This window comes from Periplaneta americana, chromosome 16, assembly GCF_040183065.1.
Source record: "Periplaneta americana isolate PAMFEO1 chromosome 16, P.americana_PAMFEO1_priV1, whole genome shotgun sequence".
NCBI lineage: Eukaryota > Metazoa > Arthropoda > Insecta > Blattodea > Blattidae > Periplaneta > Periplaneta americana.
The window spans coordinates 9,859,544-9,877,603 of NC_091132.1; the positions used below are offsets into that span (position 1 = coordinate 9,859,544).

The following is an 18,060-nucleotide window of genomic DNA, read 5'->3' on the forward strand; positions in this document are numbered from 1 at the left end:
TAAACTTAATGTAAAATCCTTTGAGTTCAACTGAAATCTCCGGGAGGGTAATTATGAGCTTCGATGGGGACATTCAGCGCCAGGCTATCCCCAGGATTCATAGCTGTGTGTGGAAATGAACAGTTAATTTCTTTAGGCCTATACATAAAGCAAAACTAAACACTGAGTTGTCTGTATTGGTTATCATCACGAAACGATTTGTAAAAATGGAAACTTTAAAATGATAACAAAATGAAAGTTGAAAAATGTCATTTTAAAATAGTGACAAGAGAGCGTTGACGAACAGAGTTGTTTGTTCAAAGTTTTCACCAAGAATGATTATTTACAGCCAAACAAAATGGACGTCATATATAACTCGGGAGAAAATATTAGTGTCGGCGGCGCTATAGCTATACCGAGCCAGCAGGGGACAGTCCTGGCACAGCGCATGGCCCCGAGGCTGCGCGTCGAGTGTCGCTCCCAACCTCTCCGGGCCGAATACGGAATATTGTTGTACCAGTTCGTTGGCCGCACTGAAAGTTACAGCTGTGGTCATGGTAAGGGGACAGAAATCTTGCCTGTCGTGTGGTGATCGGCACAGATGATCTGTGTAGCGTGATCCCCAAAGTGCCACTCAATTTCAATTCCTCACAATCATAATCATTACATTACAAAAAATCAAACACTTAGACACATTTAAAATTTACAAATGTTAAAAATATGTGCTGAGATCAATGACGTATGTAAAATATGAGATCTAGATTTCTTCATTTCGTATATTAGAGCCTACCTAAATACGAGCAGAGACTTATTCTTAATAATATAATGAAGGTAGTCGATTTAAAATAATATTGCTACCTATTTGTTATTAAAGTTTGTGTGATGTATCTTGTCTCACTGTGAAAAGAGAGAGAAAGGAAATATGTCTTACTTCGTCTGTATTGTTATGGCAATGGGGGAGTGAAGCGATGCCATCCATCCATCCAGTGGCGGAAGGGACCAGTTGATACATTCTGTAGCGCAAAATAAAATTACAAAATATCTCTCTTCGTACTGTGTAGTTCCGTCACTGGGCTTGTCTTTCAAGAAACTGACTTCCGGTAGCCTGTACAATAAGAAGGTTTTGAAAGGAATTCTGAAAATTTACAACCCTCCTATAATCTCCACCCTCATTTAAAGGGACTTGGTTTTATTGCTACTGAGGCAGGATAAACCTTACCAGATATATTTAGTTTTGACTTTTATATTCTACATTTTCTCTTTTTTTTTAATTGCTTTTTATTATTTTTGTGTCGTAAATAATTATAGTTTTGCATTGTCTGCTGTAATTGGGGTCTGCTTTCTGTGATATTTAGATATATAGATAAATAAATAAAATTAGTTATAATTACCATCATAAAATTGTCTTTACACAAGGCGTTGACTAATATATGGGAAACTTTTGGAAAGTGGATGGAGAACCTAAAAACAAGTAAACAGTACAGTAAATTTCGCTTTGTTTTTTAATTACAGGCACTCTTTAGTTCTTACATCATCTTCATTAACTCAGGAGACCTTTTAAGAAAAACAGGATTTACTCATTATTGCCTACTCGTTCCCCTGACCTCAAGCAATTGTGTATTCATCCACCTCTGTGATGTAGAGGTCAGCATGCTGGTCTCTTACTCAGAGGACCCGGGTTCGATTTCCGGTCGGGTTGGATTTCCTGCTTGGGTTTTTTCAGGGTTTTCCCTCAACCTTAAGGCAAATGCCAGGAAATTCGGGCCACAACATCCCTGAAAATCACCGGCCTCATTCATCACCGAAATCATATTCATAACAAATCAGTAATAGGCTACATATAGGCCTACAGTCGCCATCTGGTTCACAACAATAGAACGTTTGCATCACAACTCACTAAATGAACATACCCTGTTTTATACATATGTTTGTATGGCTAGTATAGGGATATTCTGCGTATGTGTGTAGAGACTGTCATATGATGATAGATAACTGAAGCGGTAAGCAAGGTAGGTACGTGTAGATGTGAAGGACTTGGAAAAGAATAACAAGGAAATGAAAATTTCTACGTTCATTAACACGAAGCCAGTTTAGAGTTTGGAAGGATGGGGTAGGGGTAATATGACCTGATGATGGAACCTCCGAAACGTCGGGGACACTAACCTCAAGACACGGTTGAAAATTCTGAATTACTCTGCAAACCTTGTAGCCTGTCTTGTTTTCGGAGATAGTGAGTGTGACTTGAATTGTGGAGACTAGCAAGTCGCCTACGAGGCGGCAGTGTTGCCGTCCGGCTATAGCTCGAGAATGCTAACAGCCTTTTAGACACATTGCTGTCCTCTGCTTCTAGTCGGCCGGCGTGTTGATTTCAGCTAGAACGTTTTGCCCGTCTGTCTGCCTGTCTGTCCGAAGCGGTGCTAGTTCCATTTCGCAGATTAAATTTTTGATGTATCGCTTTGTGAGACGTCACATATGCCGTCGAGGTTTTGGGCTTAACCTCCCGCCGCACTCTCCTCCCCACCCACCCTTTTAACCCCCACCCTCGCAGCTTAGCAAAAAGGCACTGACGATAAATTTGGTTACTATGAATCTACTTTAGAAAGGGTGAGCAAGGAAGCGCAATCTGCTAATAGGTGCACATTTCAATGGAGACGTCGCCTCCAAGTGTTGTCATAGCCGACCCACTCTCCGCTTTTTTCTTCGTCAGTTCTTTTTCCTCACCCCGCAGAAATCAGGGATGTCCAAGTCAATTCACTCCTAGACACTGGTGGGTAGGTGCTTGGATCAATGGGTGTACGAAGGACCGTAAAGTTAGACGAATGTGCAGGTAGAATGTTGGGTGAATGGACAAGTGGGTGAGTGGCCGGATGAATGCATGCCTCAATTGTTAGCTGAATGGTTGTATGAAAGAGGACATGTGGATGAGTGGCGGTCTGAATACATGCCTCAATTGTTAGCTGAATGGTTGAATGAAAGAGGACATGTGGATGAGTGGCGGTCTGAATACATGCCTCAATTGTTAGCTGAATGGTTGAATGAAAGACGACATGTGGATGAGTGGCGGTCTGAATACATGCCTCAATTGTTAGCTGAATGGTTGAATGAAAGAGGACATGCGGATGAGTGGCGGTCTGAATACATGCCTCAATGGTTAGCTGAATGGTTGAATGAAAAACGACATGTGGATAAGTGGCGGTCTGAATACATGCCTCAATTGTTAGCTGAATGGTTGAATGAAAGACGACATGTGGATAAGTGGTGGTCTGAATACATGCCTCAATTGTTAGCTGAATGGTTGAATGAAAGAGGACATGTGGATGAGTGGCGGTCTGAATACATGCCTCAATTGTTAGCTGAATGGTTGAATGAAAGAGGACATGTGGATGAGTGGCGGTCTGAATACATGCCTCAATTGTTAGCTGAATGTTTGAATGAAAGAGGACATGTGGATGAGTGGCGGTCTGAATACATGCCTCAATTGTTAGCTGAATGGTTGAATGAAAGACGACATGTGGATGAGTGGCAGTCTGAATACATGCCTCAATGGTTAGCTGAATGGTTGAATGAAAGACGACATGTGGATGAGTGGCAGTCTGAATACATGCCTCAATGGTTAGCTGAATGGTTGAATGAAAGACGACATGCGGATGAGTGGCGGTCTGAATACATGCCTCAATGGTTAGCTGAATGGTTGAATGAAAGAGGACATGCGGATGAGTGGCGGTCTGAATACATGCCTCAATGGTTAGCTGAATGGTTGAATGAAAGACGACATGTGGATGAGTGGCGGTCTGAATACATGCCTCAATTGTTAGCTGAATGTTTGAATGAAAGAGGACATGCGGATGAGTGGCGGTCTGAATACATGCCTCAATTGTTAGCTGAATGTTTGAATGAAAGAGGACATGCGGATGAGTGGCGGTCTGAATACATGCCTCAATTGTTAGCTGAATGGTTGAATGAAAGACGACATGTGGATGAGTGGCGGTCTGAATACATGCCTCAATTGTTAGCTGAATATTTGAATGAAAGAGGACATGTGGATGAGTGGCGGTCTGAATACATGCCTCAATTGTTAGCTGAATGTTTGAATGAAAGAGGACATGTGGATGAGTGGCGGTCTGAATACATGCCTCAATTGTTAGCTGAATGTTTGAATGAAAGAGGACATGTGGATGAGTGGCGGTCTGAATACATGCCTCAATTGTTAGCTGAATGGTTGAATGAAAGAGGACATGTGGATGAGTGGCGGTCTGAATACATGCCTCAATTGTTAGCTGAATGGTTGAATGAAAGAGGACATGTGGATGAGTGGCGGTTTGAATACATGCCTCAATTGTTAGCTGAATGGTTGAATGAAAGAGGACATGTGGATGAGTGGCGGTCTGAATACATGCCTCAATTGTTAGCTGAATGGTTGAATGAAAGAGGACATGTGGATGAGTGGCGGTCTGAATACATGCCTCAATTGTTAGCTGAATGGTTGAATGAAAGAGGACATGCGGATGAGTGGCGGTCTGAATACATGCCTCAGTGGTTAGCTGAATGGTTGAATGAAAGAGGACATGTGGATGAGTGGCGGTCTGAATACATGCCTCAATTGTTAGCTGAATGGTTGAATGAAAGACGACATGTGGATGAGTGGCGGTCTGAATACATGCCTCAATTGTTAGCTGAATGGTTGAATGAAAGAGGACATGTGGATAAGTGGCGGTATGAATACATGCCTCAATGGTTAGCTGAATGGTTGAATGAAAGACGACATGTGGATAAGTGGCGGTTTGAATACATGCCTCAATTGTTAGCTGAATGGTTGAATGAAAGACGACATGTGGATGAGTGGCGGTCTGAATACATGCTTCAATTGTTAGCTGAATGGTTGAATGAAAGAGGACATGTGGATGAGTGGCGGTCTGAATACATGCCTCAATTGTTAGCTGAATGGTTGAATGAAAGAGGACATGTGGATGAGTGGCGGTCTGAATACATGCCTCAATTGTTAGCTGAATGGTTGAATGAAAGACGACATGTGGATGAGTGGCGGTCTGAATACATGCCTCAATTGTTAGCTGAATGTTTGAATGAAAGAGGACATGTGGATGGGTGGCGGTCTGAATACATGCCTCAATGGTTAGCAGAATGGTTGAATGAAAGACGACATGTGGATGAGTGGCTGGATGAATGCATGCCTAAATTATTGGGTGAATGGATGGGTGAGAGAGGACATGTGTATGAATTCCGGATGAAGACATGTCTAAATTATTGGCTACATATATATATATATATATATATTTATTTATTTATTTATTTACATGAAATCTATTGCTTATTTTTAGATTCTCTTCCCATTCCCCAAAGTTTTCCCACATGTTACTAAACACGCTATGTACATAAACTGATTTTGACGATGTCGCATTAATTACTTGATTATCTATCCAGTCGTCCTTGGCATTAATAATATCGAAATAGAATTAGCCTAGTTGAATACGTGCATTCGTCATGGGATCATCTGACATTTGTCATATAGTTGGGAAAATGTAAGCGGGAATCGATCCCACATCCGATTGCAGCCTCAAAACAACAGTCCGAAATAGATGTCGTTATCAGGAACTTAACATTGATAACGATTGATTTTACGGCAAGTAGGCTAAGAAACAAGCCAACTACAGAAAACAGAAAATGCAGATGTTCCATAAATATTCATAGATCTATAATAAATCTAATACTGTTTGGGAAACATGGTGCTGCTGCATTGATTTTCGATGCTGTTGAAAAGCGTCCTGCATAGGAGAAGCAAACATTGCATTCTAATGTTTCTTTAAATTTATGTACGAAGCGAAGGTATTTATGTCTTGATGAAACGTATTTTTTTATAAAGATTATTCTGTGACAGTTACGTTTCATTTCCTTTTTATTTATTACTTGCCAGTTACAATGCTGGGAGACCCAATCTGAATTATTGTCCCTCGGCAAAATATATTTTAGTGCTGAACTGGAATTATGAAGATATTTTTGTAGAATGTAATGGTACTTGACTGCCTAAACATGGATTCTCAAAGCTCAAACACGCTTATTACGTTTAATAACGTAGCCACTCAAATTAAAATTAGCTTCTTTAGAGAATCAAATTTGTGATCGGTCAGACGAAACCTGTTTCTTCGAATTTTTTAAACCAATTTTTCAGTTGGAACTTCTCTCCATAGAAACTTCACTCTGAACTCACATTGCGCTATTAAAATCGATGCCATTATGCTTTGATCGACAACATAGAATATACCATTTTCTTTACTAGACTTAGTAGTTAATAAGGTGCTTAGAAAAATATTTGGGGCTAAGAGGGATGAAGTTACAGGAGAATGGAGAAAGTTACACAACACAGAACTGCACGCATTGTATTCTTCACCTGACATAATTAGGAACATTAAGTCCAGACGTTTGAGATGGGCAGGGCATGTAGGACGTATGGGCGAATCCAGAAATGTATATAGAGTGTTAGTTGGGAGGCCGGAGGGAAAAAGACCTTTGGGGAGGCCGAGACGTAGATGGGAGGATAATATTAAAATGGATTTGAGGGAGGTCGGATATGATGATAGAGACTGGATTGGTCTTGCTCAGGATAGGGACCTATGGCGAGCATATGTGAGGGCGGCAATGAACCTCCGGGTTCCTTAAAAGCCAGTAAGTAAGTAAGATCTAGTAGTTGATGAAATTACGCGCTATATACAAAAATTCCGAAGTCTAGGCTGTTTATGATGTTGAAAAACACTAAATTAATTCATTATGTGCAATGTACAGATAGGTATTTGTTTTAAAAATACCTCGTTTTTTTTTCAATGTCTCTGCATAATTTCATCCATCAGCTTAAGTACGAAAAAAAAAATGGAATAATATTTCGGGTACGTTTTGGAGTAGGTACGATAAACTACTATGTTTGGAATTTTTAAATAAAGACCCGGTAATATTTTATTAAGAATTATTATAATTATTGTGCAACATTTTCTGTAGAATTAACTCATAGAACCTAACTATCGCATCATTCCTCATTAATAAACCTACTGATAGCCGCAAGTGCTGTTATATTTTTGTCATGCTTGAACAGAATAATTTTGAAATGTAAAAATTAATGCATTCTAATTACAAAACGAACAGTATTTTATGTAATTCTGAATATAACTTTTAGGCTCTCTGGATATAATGGGAATATGTTCACTTTTGCCACCTTTACAATCTTTCAGATTTTGTAAAATTCGTATTCGAGTGGAAGTAAGATAGGCCTAATTGTGCAGATTTTAACCGTTTATTCTTCGGATTAATTATGCCTACAACGAAAAAAAGTAACATATTAGTCCCGAATCTATACTTTTCTAAAAAAAATTATTTTCCCCAAAAAGTTAACATTGTTTAAACCATACATACTATCTGTACTATTCTGATTTCTACTCTTATCATTAGAGAAACTGATTTATCCCTTTGCAATTTTCTGCTACAGTAGATTGTTTTCTTGCAAATTAAATATAAAGATCAACATGTATCATCATTTCCTGCCATTTTGAAGTCTGGCAACCCTGCTGTAGTGACTAAGAGAAGGAACTCAGATGTTCAGACCAAGTGCGTGTGTACTTTCGTAATATGTCAACCGGCGATGCGCTGTTGCCAAACTACGCATACTTTCAGCCTAAATTAACCATGTACTTAATTGCAAAACACATTATTAGGTTTTGTTATTTATTTTAATGTACAGTATTCTGCTGTCTCCTTCAATCTGCGCAGTTACATCGTGTATCAGTTCCACCAGGCTTATTGAAATCTTGTTAAATCTGATGTGCATACAGTAAAATGTCGTAGTTTGGAAATTAAAATACATTTGTATATTTATTCACAACAAAATACATTATAAAAATACATTTGCTTCTTTAGTAACAGTGGAAGCAATGTGAGTTCAAATATTGTGTAACTTATGGTTGTTTGCCTTTTTTTCATCATTTCTACGGGTAATGCTCAAAGCATGGAAAGAAGGAAAGCCATAGTAACAAAAATAATAAAGAATATCAACGTATTACAATGTTCATGATGATTTGAATCAGTTCCAATCCGCCACTTACACATCAGCTTGCAAGCTATTCCTCAACGCACTCTCCAGTCTATGTCACTCAGTTCTTTGCTGTTAGGTTTCAGGGACTTGTGAACCAGGTGTAAAGCTTCTCCCAATAGACACCAAATCCACTCCAGTATACTGTATTTGCTACTCGGCTCCATTCTTAACTCAGTGCATATAAATATGATACATAGTTATCAAACAACGGGCAAAATTTATTACAGCGAAAGATCTTAACTTCTAGTATCCATATCTACAGACTACTTTTTGGTTTTATAGTAAGTGCAGTTCTAATTGTTTTTTGTGAGAATATTTAGTAGACTATATTGAAATTAAAATGTAGCTTACATAATATGAATTGAAGTAAATGGTTGCCTTTTCTTACACACTGTGTATTACATTTCTTATGAAAATTTACTAAGAAAAATTGTTTAAAATTATTATTATTATTATTATTATTATTATTATTATTATTATTATTATTATTATTATTATCATTATTATTATTCTGAACGTTGAATTTCAAGACAGGTTTTGGATGTTACCATAAGTTTTGAAAAACAATTTTTAAATTGGTGAATTCTAGTAACATTTTTGTCAGAAGTTACGAAAACAAATTGGCTACTTAAGTTTGTGGCATGACCGAGTGACCGCCGGGATAAGTGGTCCCCCATTGTCTGCCAACGGCATTTGGCGGAGGAGCAGACAATGGTAGGCTCAATCTCTCACCTTGGGTTAGGAAATGAACCCTAAAGAGGGATATGGAGAGGGGGACTTCAAAGCCGTAGAGAAGGCAATCTCCCTAGGACAAGGAAAGTCCAAAATAATATCCCCCCCTCCGGTTGGAGGTTGTGCAGAGAGGGCCAGTAACCCACCCACGTAAAAATGAAGCTACTTGTAGTGCCCATATTAGCCTCGGAAATGGATTGAATCAAAATATGACGACCATAGCAAAGAAACCTGGAAAATGTAAATGGATATTGGATTATCTCAAAGTTGCTACCTGGAATGTAAGAGGAATAGCAAATAAAGAATCTGAACTAACCAAAATCTTAGAAGATAAACATATAAATGTAGCTGTGCTGACAGAAACGAAGAAGAAATTAAAAGGATCAAAATATATAGGAAATTATGCCATGTTTTATAGTGGTGTGAATCAAGACTGTAGAGCAGCAAAGGGAGTTTCAATATTGGTGGATAAAAAATGGGAATCGAGAATAAAAGAATGTCAATACATCAATGAAAGAATTATTACAATAAAATTAAAACATGATAGAGGCTACCTTGTAGTAATAGGTGCTTATGCTCCAGAAGAAGGAAAAAAGGAGGAAACAGATGAATTTTATAAAACTCTTCAAATAATATTGGATAAATATAATTCAAGATATGAAGTTTTGCTAATGGGAGACATGAATGCAAGAGTAGGAAATATAGGTATACCGAATGTAATGGGAACATGTGGAGAAGGAGTAAAAAACTCTAATGGAGAAAAGCTGATAGAGTTTGCAGCTTTTAATGAATTAAGTATTTCCAACACATTCAAGAAAAAGAAAGATATACATAAATTTACTTGGGCAGCCAGAGGCTGTAGATCTTTAATTGATTATGTGATTGGAAACAAAAAAATAGCAAAACATATAGAAGATACAACGGTTAAAAGAGGTAGCGATATAGGATCAGATCACTTCCTGGTTATTTCCCGCATAAAACTTCTAACAAGATGGAAGAAAGAAAGAATAACACAAGCAAGGAATAAGAACGAAGAAGTATATAAAGTATATCTTTTAGAAACTGAAAGCATAAGAAATCTATATCAAAATAGAATTAACACATATCTCCAAGATCGTACCACAAGTGATAACATAGAAGAAGAGTGGCAAAACATAAAGAAAATAATAACAAAGGCAGCAAGTGAATCTTTGGGACACAGGAAAAAGTATAGAAAGAGAAAAGGATTAAAGATTTGGACAGAAGAAATAGAAAGTTGTATAAAGGATAAACAGAAAAAGTATGAAACATATTTAAACAGTCCCACAGAAGACAATCGGGAAGAATATAAAAAAGCCAGGAATGTAGCAAAGACAATTATAAAGAAAGCACACACAGAGTCTTGGGAAAGGTTTATTGGATGCATTGAACATGATTTGCATGGTAGGCAGTCATTAGCCTACAAAGTAATAAAAACACTCAATAAGAATGAAAGAGAAAATATACAAATAAATGCTATTGATAAACAATCTTGGATAGAACACTACAAAAAATTGTGGTATAACGAGGAAGAATCAGGAGCAACAGATAACTACGCTTGCAAAGAAGTGGACAGTCTCACCATAGAAGAATTATTGGAAGCTTTAAAACGATCAAAAAATCGGAAAGCAACTGGTCTTAATGGTATAAATACAGAATTACTAAAATATGCAGGAATATTATTTCATCTCCGCCTTCTTCATCTGTACAACATGTGTTGGAAACTCGGACAAATCCCAAAAGAATGGTACCAGGCGAAAGTCATCTCACTTTACAAGAAAGGCGACAGAACAAATCCGAATAATTACAGAGGGATAAGCCTGCTAGATACCACTTACAAGATATATGCAAGAATGCTAAATGAAAGACTAAAGAAAATAGCCGACCACTTGATATCAGAAGAACAAGTAGGATTCAGGAAAGGAAGATCTTGCATGGATGCAGTTTTCACACTTAAAAGAATAATAGAAGAAAGAAGAGAGTTTAATTGTGAAACACATTTAGCCTTCATAAATCTGGAAAAGGCCTTCGATAATATAGATAGAGAACTACTATGGAATATACTTATAAGAAGGGGATACCCGAAACACCTTGTGGAAGCAATTAAATCTCTCTATAAAGAAACCAGCATATGCTTAGTGATAGGAGGAAACTTGACAGAAGCGATTCCCACTAATAAAGGAGTAAGACAGGGCTGTAGTATCTCGCCGACACTTTTTAATATTTACATTGACGACATGTTTAGAACATGGAAATCTTATGTTACTCCAGGAATATATTTAAAGAACAACACTTTCTTGAACTCCCTTTTATATGCTGATGATAAAGTAATTATCCAAGACAGTGAGGATAAATTACAGAAATCAATTTATGTTTTAAATAAAATAACAAAAGAATATAATTTTAAAATTGCAGCTCAAAAAACCAAAACAATGGCATTTAAAGGAAAATACCCAATAAGGACAAAAATAGTAATCGATGAAATAATTATAGAACAGGTTAAATATTTTAAGTACCTAGGATGCTACATTTCATATGAAAGAGATATAGACCTGGATAAAAAACTTAATAACTTTCGAAATGTCTGTGGAACAATCCATAGATCTTTAAAAAAACAAAACAAGAAAAGATACACGGATAAAATTTTTCAATACAATCGCAGTACCTATGCTAACTTATGGAAGTGAAGCCAGAATAATGACAGAAAAAGATAAATCAAAAGTCCAGGTAGCAGAAATGAAATTTATGAGAAGTACACTAGGATGTACAATACAAGATAAAAAGAAGAACATAGATATACGGAAGAAATTAGAGGTGGAACCATTGCTGGAGAAATTAAAGAGAAATAACAGAAGGTGGTGTGAACATCTACAAAGGATGCCGAACTACAGACTGCCACCTTTAGCAATGGGCTATAAACCGAAAGGAAGACGAGATGTAGGAAGACCAAGAGCGAAATGGGCGCCGGAACAGGTTCAACATGAACCTAATCCTTGAAGTGAAGAAGAAGAAGAAGAAGTTTGTGGCATATGTTTATGTGCTTATGTTAATGTTTACGTTATGTTTAATTTTCATTGTGAATGAGCCTTAAGTGTAATGTTTCAGGAACCAGGGTGAAAATACGCGTCACCTAGATGCCTCAGAATTTTACCACATTTCACTCTGGTTTCATTCACTCATTCATAGTGTTCTGCCCAAGAGCAGGTCTCCAATCTATCCTATTGTCTGCCTTTCTCTTTGTCTCCGCATATGATCCACCTTAATGTCGTTTATCATCTGATATCTTCTTCTGCCCCGAACTCTTCTCCTGTTCACCACTCCTTCCAGTGCATCCTTCAGTCGACAGTTTCTTCTCAGCCAGTGACCCAACCAATTCCTTTTCCTCTTCCTGATCAATTTCAGCATCATTCGTTCCTTCACCCACTCTTTCCAACACAGCTTCATTTCTTATTCTGCCTGTCCACTTCACAAGTTCCATTCTTCTCCATATCCACATTTCAAACGTTTCAATTCGCTTCTCTTCAATTCGTCGTAATGTCCGTATTTCTGCTCCACACAAAACACTTCACTAGTCGTAGAACCAAAAATGAATGTACAGTATTTAGATACCTGCGACAGTAAAGCCGTGTATTGTGAGGTCATGAAATTGCTGCGAAAACAATGCTGCTAGTGCACTCTGATTTCATAGAAATAAAACTAAATGTATTTAAACATCTGCGACAGTGAAGTCTCGCAGAGTATAAATTTTCATTTCATCAAGTTTTCTTGCGCAACCAAGTGAAGAACCAGTACATGATCGGTCTGCTTACAAGTTTAACCACCGATATGCTGAAAGAAAAAAGTAGCAGAAAAATGTTGTTGAAGAAATGGGTTTCTGAGGACAAATATTTTTCTACTGGTAGGAAAATTGTCTTCTGTGCAATATGGTTCTTGATACTTATTACTTTAAATTATTGTAATTTATATCGCATTACTAAACCTCTAAAATATGTTTTTTGCTGTATATATTTTAATTTTTAGCGCATATTTCAACAGTTTTCACTGCATAGTTACATGCATATTTTCAGGTTTTTTTAGTGCATAAAGTTCCGCGGTCTAGTCATGAGTTACACATTAGCAATATATGACGAAGCAAGCGAAGTATTGAATTATGGCGAATTAACAAAAACTAGCATATTGAGGAACTTATTAAATTTTTTATATAAAACATAGTTTTAATGGTTTTTACCAGAATATTTATCATTGTAATGTAAGTAGGCCTATAACTTAAACCTGAATTGAAGTAACTGCGTATTCTTCTTGTGTGTTACATTTCCTACGAACATTTATTAAGAAAAAACGTGTATATTATTACGTTTTAGTATTAGTAAGAGCATCCGGTTTCATATATGAAATACCAGTGAAGAAGATTTTTACTTAGCCTATATTTTCGATTCGAGTAGTAGGCCTACTACCTATTATAATCAACTATTAAGAGAAGTTAAATCTTTATTACATTTAAAATTAATAACGTATCACATTATGTTTAGTTAAAGTTAAAAATGTCGTAAAAGTATCGAATTGAAAGATGGATATTTCAGTCTAACAAGAAACAAGAACTTTTATAGATACACTTGCACTCTCTTGGTCGAATCCTGGATGTTAAACACTTCTGTGTTCATTCTCTGATACTGGAGCTGTGACTTTTGTAAGTCTACTTGTTAATGACTAAGTTAGAAATAAATGTCGTTAGTATATACTAAGTCAATTTGAGAAAGGAAGATCGTTGACACAAGAGATTATTCTTAATCAGGCGTCCAGCAGCACCGACATCACTCTTGATTAGAGAGGAATCTTCACACTGCAATGAAAGTAAATAGCTATTAGTGTTGTTATTAATGCACTGTGACAATGACACTTTTTAAATTAGAATTAACTTATACTAAGCGGTTTGAGAAGATTTTAGACCATCGTAGGAAAAGTGAAATTATTTTATTTCTAGCTATTCATTTTCTAATATAATTACATTAGACCATCGAGACTTTCAAACCACGCTGAAAATTGAAGTGTTATAGCCCAATTTGACGACTGGAAATGAAGCCGAATTCTCTTCTTATTAGACAAGTTAAGATCTTACATATTTTTGTTCAGAAATCCTAACACATAAAACAGAAAGTGGAAAGAAGGTTGAATAAGCACCTGCGTTGCTTACGTCACGCGAGTATGCATACTTTCAGCATAAAAATGTACAAGTAGCATTATGGCACTTATATATATATACACACAGTACATACATACGTATACTTTATTGGGGCCTGAAACGGAATGGGGTAGGTTTAGTTGGAGTATGGTAAGATAGGCACAGATAAGGTACGGTAAGGTACGATAGCGTAGGTAAGGTAGAGTAGGATAGGAAAGCGTAGAGTAATGTATGATAAGAGGTTAAGGTAGGGTAAAATAGCAGGATAGGATAGGAAGGGATATGACAGGACACGTTAGGACAGGCTAGAATAGCATATTATTATGTATATGATCATGATTTTATACAAACCTATAGGCCTATGTTGTCAATAAGACATAATATCTGAAAGGCTTCTTGTGCATATATTACTTTTTGTTTAAACAAATTGTGACACCTTGTTCACGCATTAAAATCCAGATTTTTTCTTTATTTTCGTTAGGAAAAATTGCCATTTTCAAAAACCCTCTTGAGTTTGAAATTGGCACCAAATTGACCCGGGACCACCACTGCCACTTACATCACAACATTGAGCATTGCTAATACAAGTCAATCAGCTTATTCCCTTTATTTTAGTAACCAGTTTGAAGATTGCTACAATTGTGGAAAGGTTAGATCTCTTCATTGAAAAAAAAAGTGGAAATGGGTCGAAATTCAGGAGTGTGGACGTGAAGTGGCAGAATTATTTGAGATAACATTTAACTCTACCCCAAATACATCCGTACTGGAGTAATTAATTTTCTTCCTATAAAAAAATGCAATTTTTCAGTAAGTTTTCATAACAGAAAAATTGCTTTATAATCCATAGTTTGAAAGATAGATTGGGTTTGGAGCAAAAAACTTCATTTTTCATAGGCATTTGGTCCCTTTATTAACATCAGGAGATTTCAGGACAGGAGTGAAGGGGTGTGCTTAAACTTGTGGTAGAACCTGTCACTCACTCCTGAGAATACGTGTACTGCATGTTGCTCAGTCTGTGGCCCGACTCCTCGTCGGGCAGGAAGGCTCTGTTGAAGAAGGTCTGCTGGCTCTGTTGTGCCGCAGCTCTCCTCTTCTCTCTGCAACACATGAGCATCACCTGGCACTGTCCGTGAGACTTGAACCGAACAAAGCTTTTGGAGTGATCATGTAACCATTGCTGTTATGTGCATATCCTGGAAATCTCAAATCCTTATGATCCACCACTACAACAACAGTGGTCTCTTCCTTTCTAGAGCAGTGTTTCAAGTTTCCCTTTCGAGCTGAAAATCATTAATTAATCGTTTGATGCAATCTTATTTTCATCGCAATAGCCTATATTATAACACATCTCAATATGAAAGAAATGTGTATAATTGGATAGTATACTAAACAATAATACGGTACGTTGGGGAAATAACGCCATGTTAACTTTAACGTTTGGACACCTTTCAAGGACAGGTCTTGTTCAGATATAGTCTCACAATTCTAGAGTCAAACATGTTCATCAAACGTGCAAAATGTGTATTTGTCAGAAATTCAAGGATAAAAGGAATTAAGGAATATATTGCCTTATAGCCTACTGCAACTTGCTCGTGCTTGTGAATATTAACTCCAGCATTACATGAATAATAACGCTATATACATAACAAAAGATAACATGAATCAGCTTTACAGAATAAGTTTATTGAAATACTGTATTTTCTCATTTCTAGTGGCTGTCTGAAAGTTTCAGACGAATTGTCAATTGTACTACGATCTTATTATGGTCACAATATAGGCCTAACTTTATTTGCCTTTGAAAATTTAGAAGAAGCGTTCCAAAAAAAAAAAAAAAGATAGCTACTGCACACAACACATGCACCTGCTAACTGAAGAATGGCTGCCTAAAGAACGAGTTTTTGCTATTCTGACTACAAAGGTGTTCCTTAAGTACAGTGTGTGCATCAGTTGAGCTTCTTGAAAACTGGGTGAAGTACGAGTAGTTGGCGCTATTACCTCGACTGGCGTTATTCCCCTTTGCCACCTTAGTGACTATTACCGTCAGAAACTTCAAGGATGAAAGGTTCTGCTTTGTTCTTATCTCACTTCTGAATTCCAATTGGCGCTCTTACTTCAACTCGTTCATTGTGGTAAGTAACATATCTTGTGTTTTTCTGGGTTTACGACATAGGGTTTTAACATTGCAATCAGTATCTTACTAATTTGTTTTGTAAGTGATAGTTTAAGAAGTAGGAATTTCATTCATGACGTCATAAAGAAGCATTGTTCAGAAATGCGTAATGTGTATAATGAGAAAGTGTGTGTCATCTTCCAAATAAGCATAGGTTGTACTTCGCATTTCATCAGTGTTCTATCAAAAACATAACCTGGGCCGTGAATAATAAATTAAGTCCTTTAACCAATTAATGCATTCGACGCAACTGCCATGAGAGCAGTGTTGTAATTATTGCTACAAATTTTTGACTCGTATGCAGAAAAATATTTCACGTTAAAAATACTTGAATCATAAAAAGAAAAAGAGAGAGCACTTCAAATTACACCAAAATTGATTGCGTCATACAGCATTACAATCAACCTGCGCGCCGAAATAGTTCAATGACTTTAGCGTTTGGCGAATTGTTATCATATCTCGATGGATTGGGTATAATCTTATCTGTTTCCAATACTTGCACAAGAAATCCAGTACGTACATTTCTACTCGCCTCTTTATTGCTGATTGCTACACTGTATTATTTGCTTAGTATTTCCTTCTTTGACTTGAAGCCTGTATTGAGTGATTAATTATGTTTCCACCTCTTTACAAATATGTCAAATTTTATCATCTTGGTGAGAAACATTGCAAAACTTTATCGAGAATGATATTTGAAACGTCAAATTGAAGTAACATATAGTGTTTGTGAATTTTATGAGTAGCCTATATTGCGTAACTACGTGCAATTGCATATTTATATTGATTTGCATACTGAGAATGTAAAAATGAATTTTTGCCGAGCATAGTTCTTACGTTCGAATGAAGCCAACTTTATTTTGCACATTTAAACGCATGTCTCGACATCTTTCCTTATTTTGCCCGATTGTTTTATCTAATTTTACAAATTTATTTCTAATAATAATAATAATAATAATAATAATAATAATAATAATAATTTAAAAGAAATGTAATAATTCTATGAAAAATACACACACACATACACACAAGAGCGTACAATGCTTAGTACATCTTCCTTTGCCTATTATTAATAATTAATTTGTTCTCTCTATTCGTTCCCGTTCTCCAATTGAATGCGAGCTGACGAGCGAAGTCACACACACACCAACTGACTAGCTATTGCTATACTATTGAATTTTAATTCACAATTCCAAGGCACAATAGTAACTTACTTATAAATTACCTTCATACAGTAACTATTGAGAATCTTTGACGATGCTCCACTAATACTAATTACACTACCTCCTCTAAATAGAAGATAACTTTCAAAGAACTATACTTAAAGAATTACTTTTGAAAACTTTTGAGGGTATTTCAACATTACACCACTGCCCCCTAATAGAAGATAACATATAAACCACACACAAATAATCACATAATACTTCAACATCGGCCCATAATTCCAAATATCATCCTTACTATACTGACACATAATAGCAACCACATACTCAACCATAAAACAACACCACACCAAAACACAAAATAATGAACATAGACACAATAAGTAACATAATCTATACATTTCACTTCATGTAAATTAAATTGTAAACGAGTTTTCACTCACACTAATTAAATTAATAACTTATACAAATTTTCCATGATCAATCATAAACACAGGTCAAAATAATTTTTAAAATGTAAGTGAAAGCTCGTAGCACATATTTTAAAGGTTTTTACCTTGTATATTTTAACTTTTAACCTTTGTTTTATCGATATTTGATATTCACTATGCTTCTGCACATTGATAATGAGGTTAACATATTGGAAATGTGAGAATGTATCTGATTATGTCGCAGGCGCGATGAAAACGTGAATACAAACAGCAAAAAAATATGTAATATAAAGGAACTA

At 36.4% G+C, this 18,060-nt stretch overlaps 1 protein-coding gene across 1 annotated transcript in view; it reads right to left on the minus strand.

Moving 5' to 3' along the window:
- Positions 1-7,821: 7,821 nt before the first annotated feature.
- Positions 7,822-18,060, minus strand: part of LOC138691229 (uncharacterized) — a 62,927-nt gene continuing 52,688 nt past the window's right edge. Inside the window, exons 3-4 of the mRNA XM_069813037.1 lie at positions 14,981-15,097; positions 7,822-13,661 (exon numbers count right to left, since the gene is read on the minus strand). Coding sequence (XP_069669138.1) covers positions 13,643-13,661; positions 14,981-15,097 — 136 coding nt within the window. The 3' untranslated portion in view covers positions 7,822-13,642. The remainder of the gene's footprint in view (positions 13,662-14,980; positions 15,098-18,060) is intronic.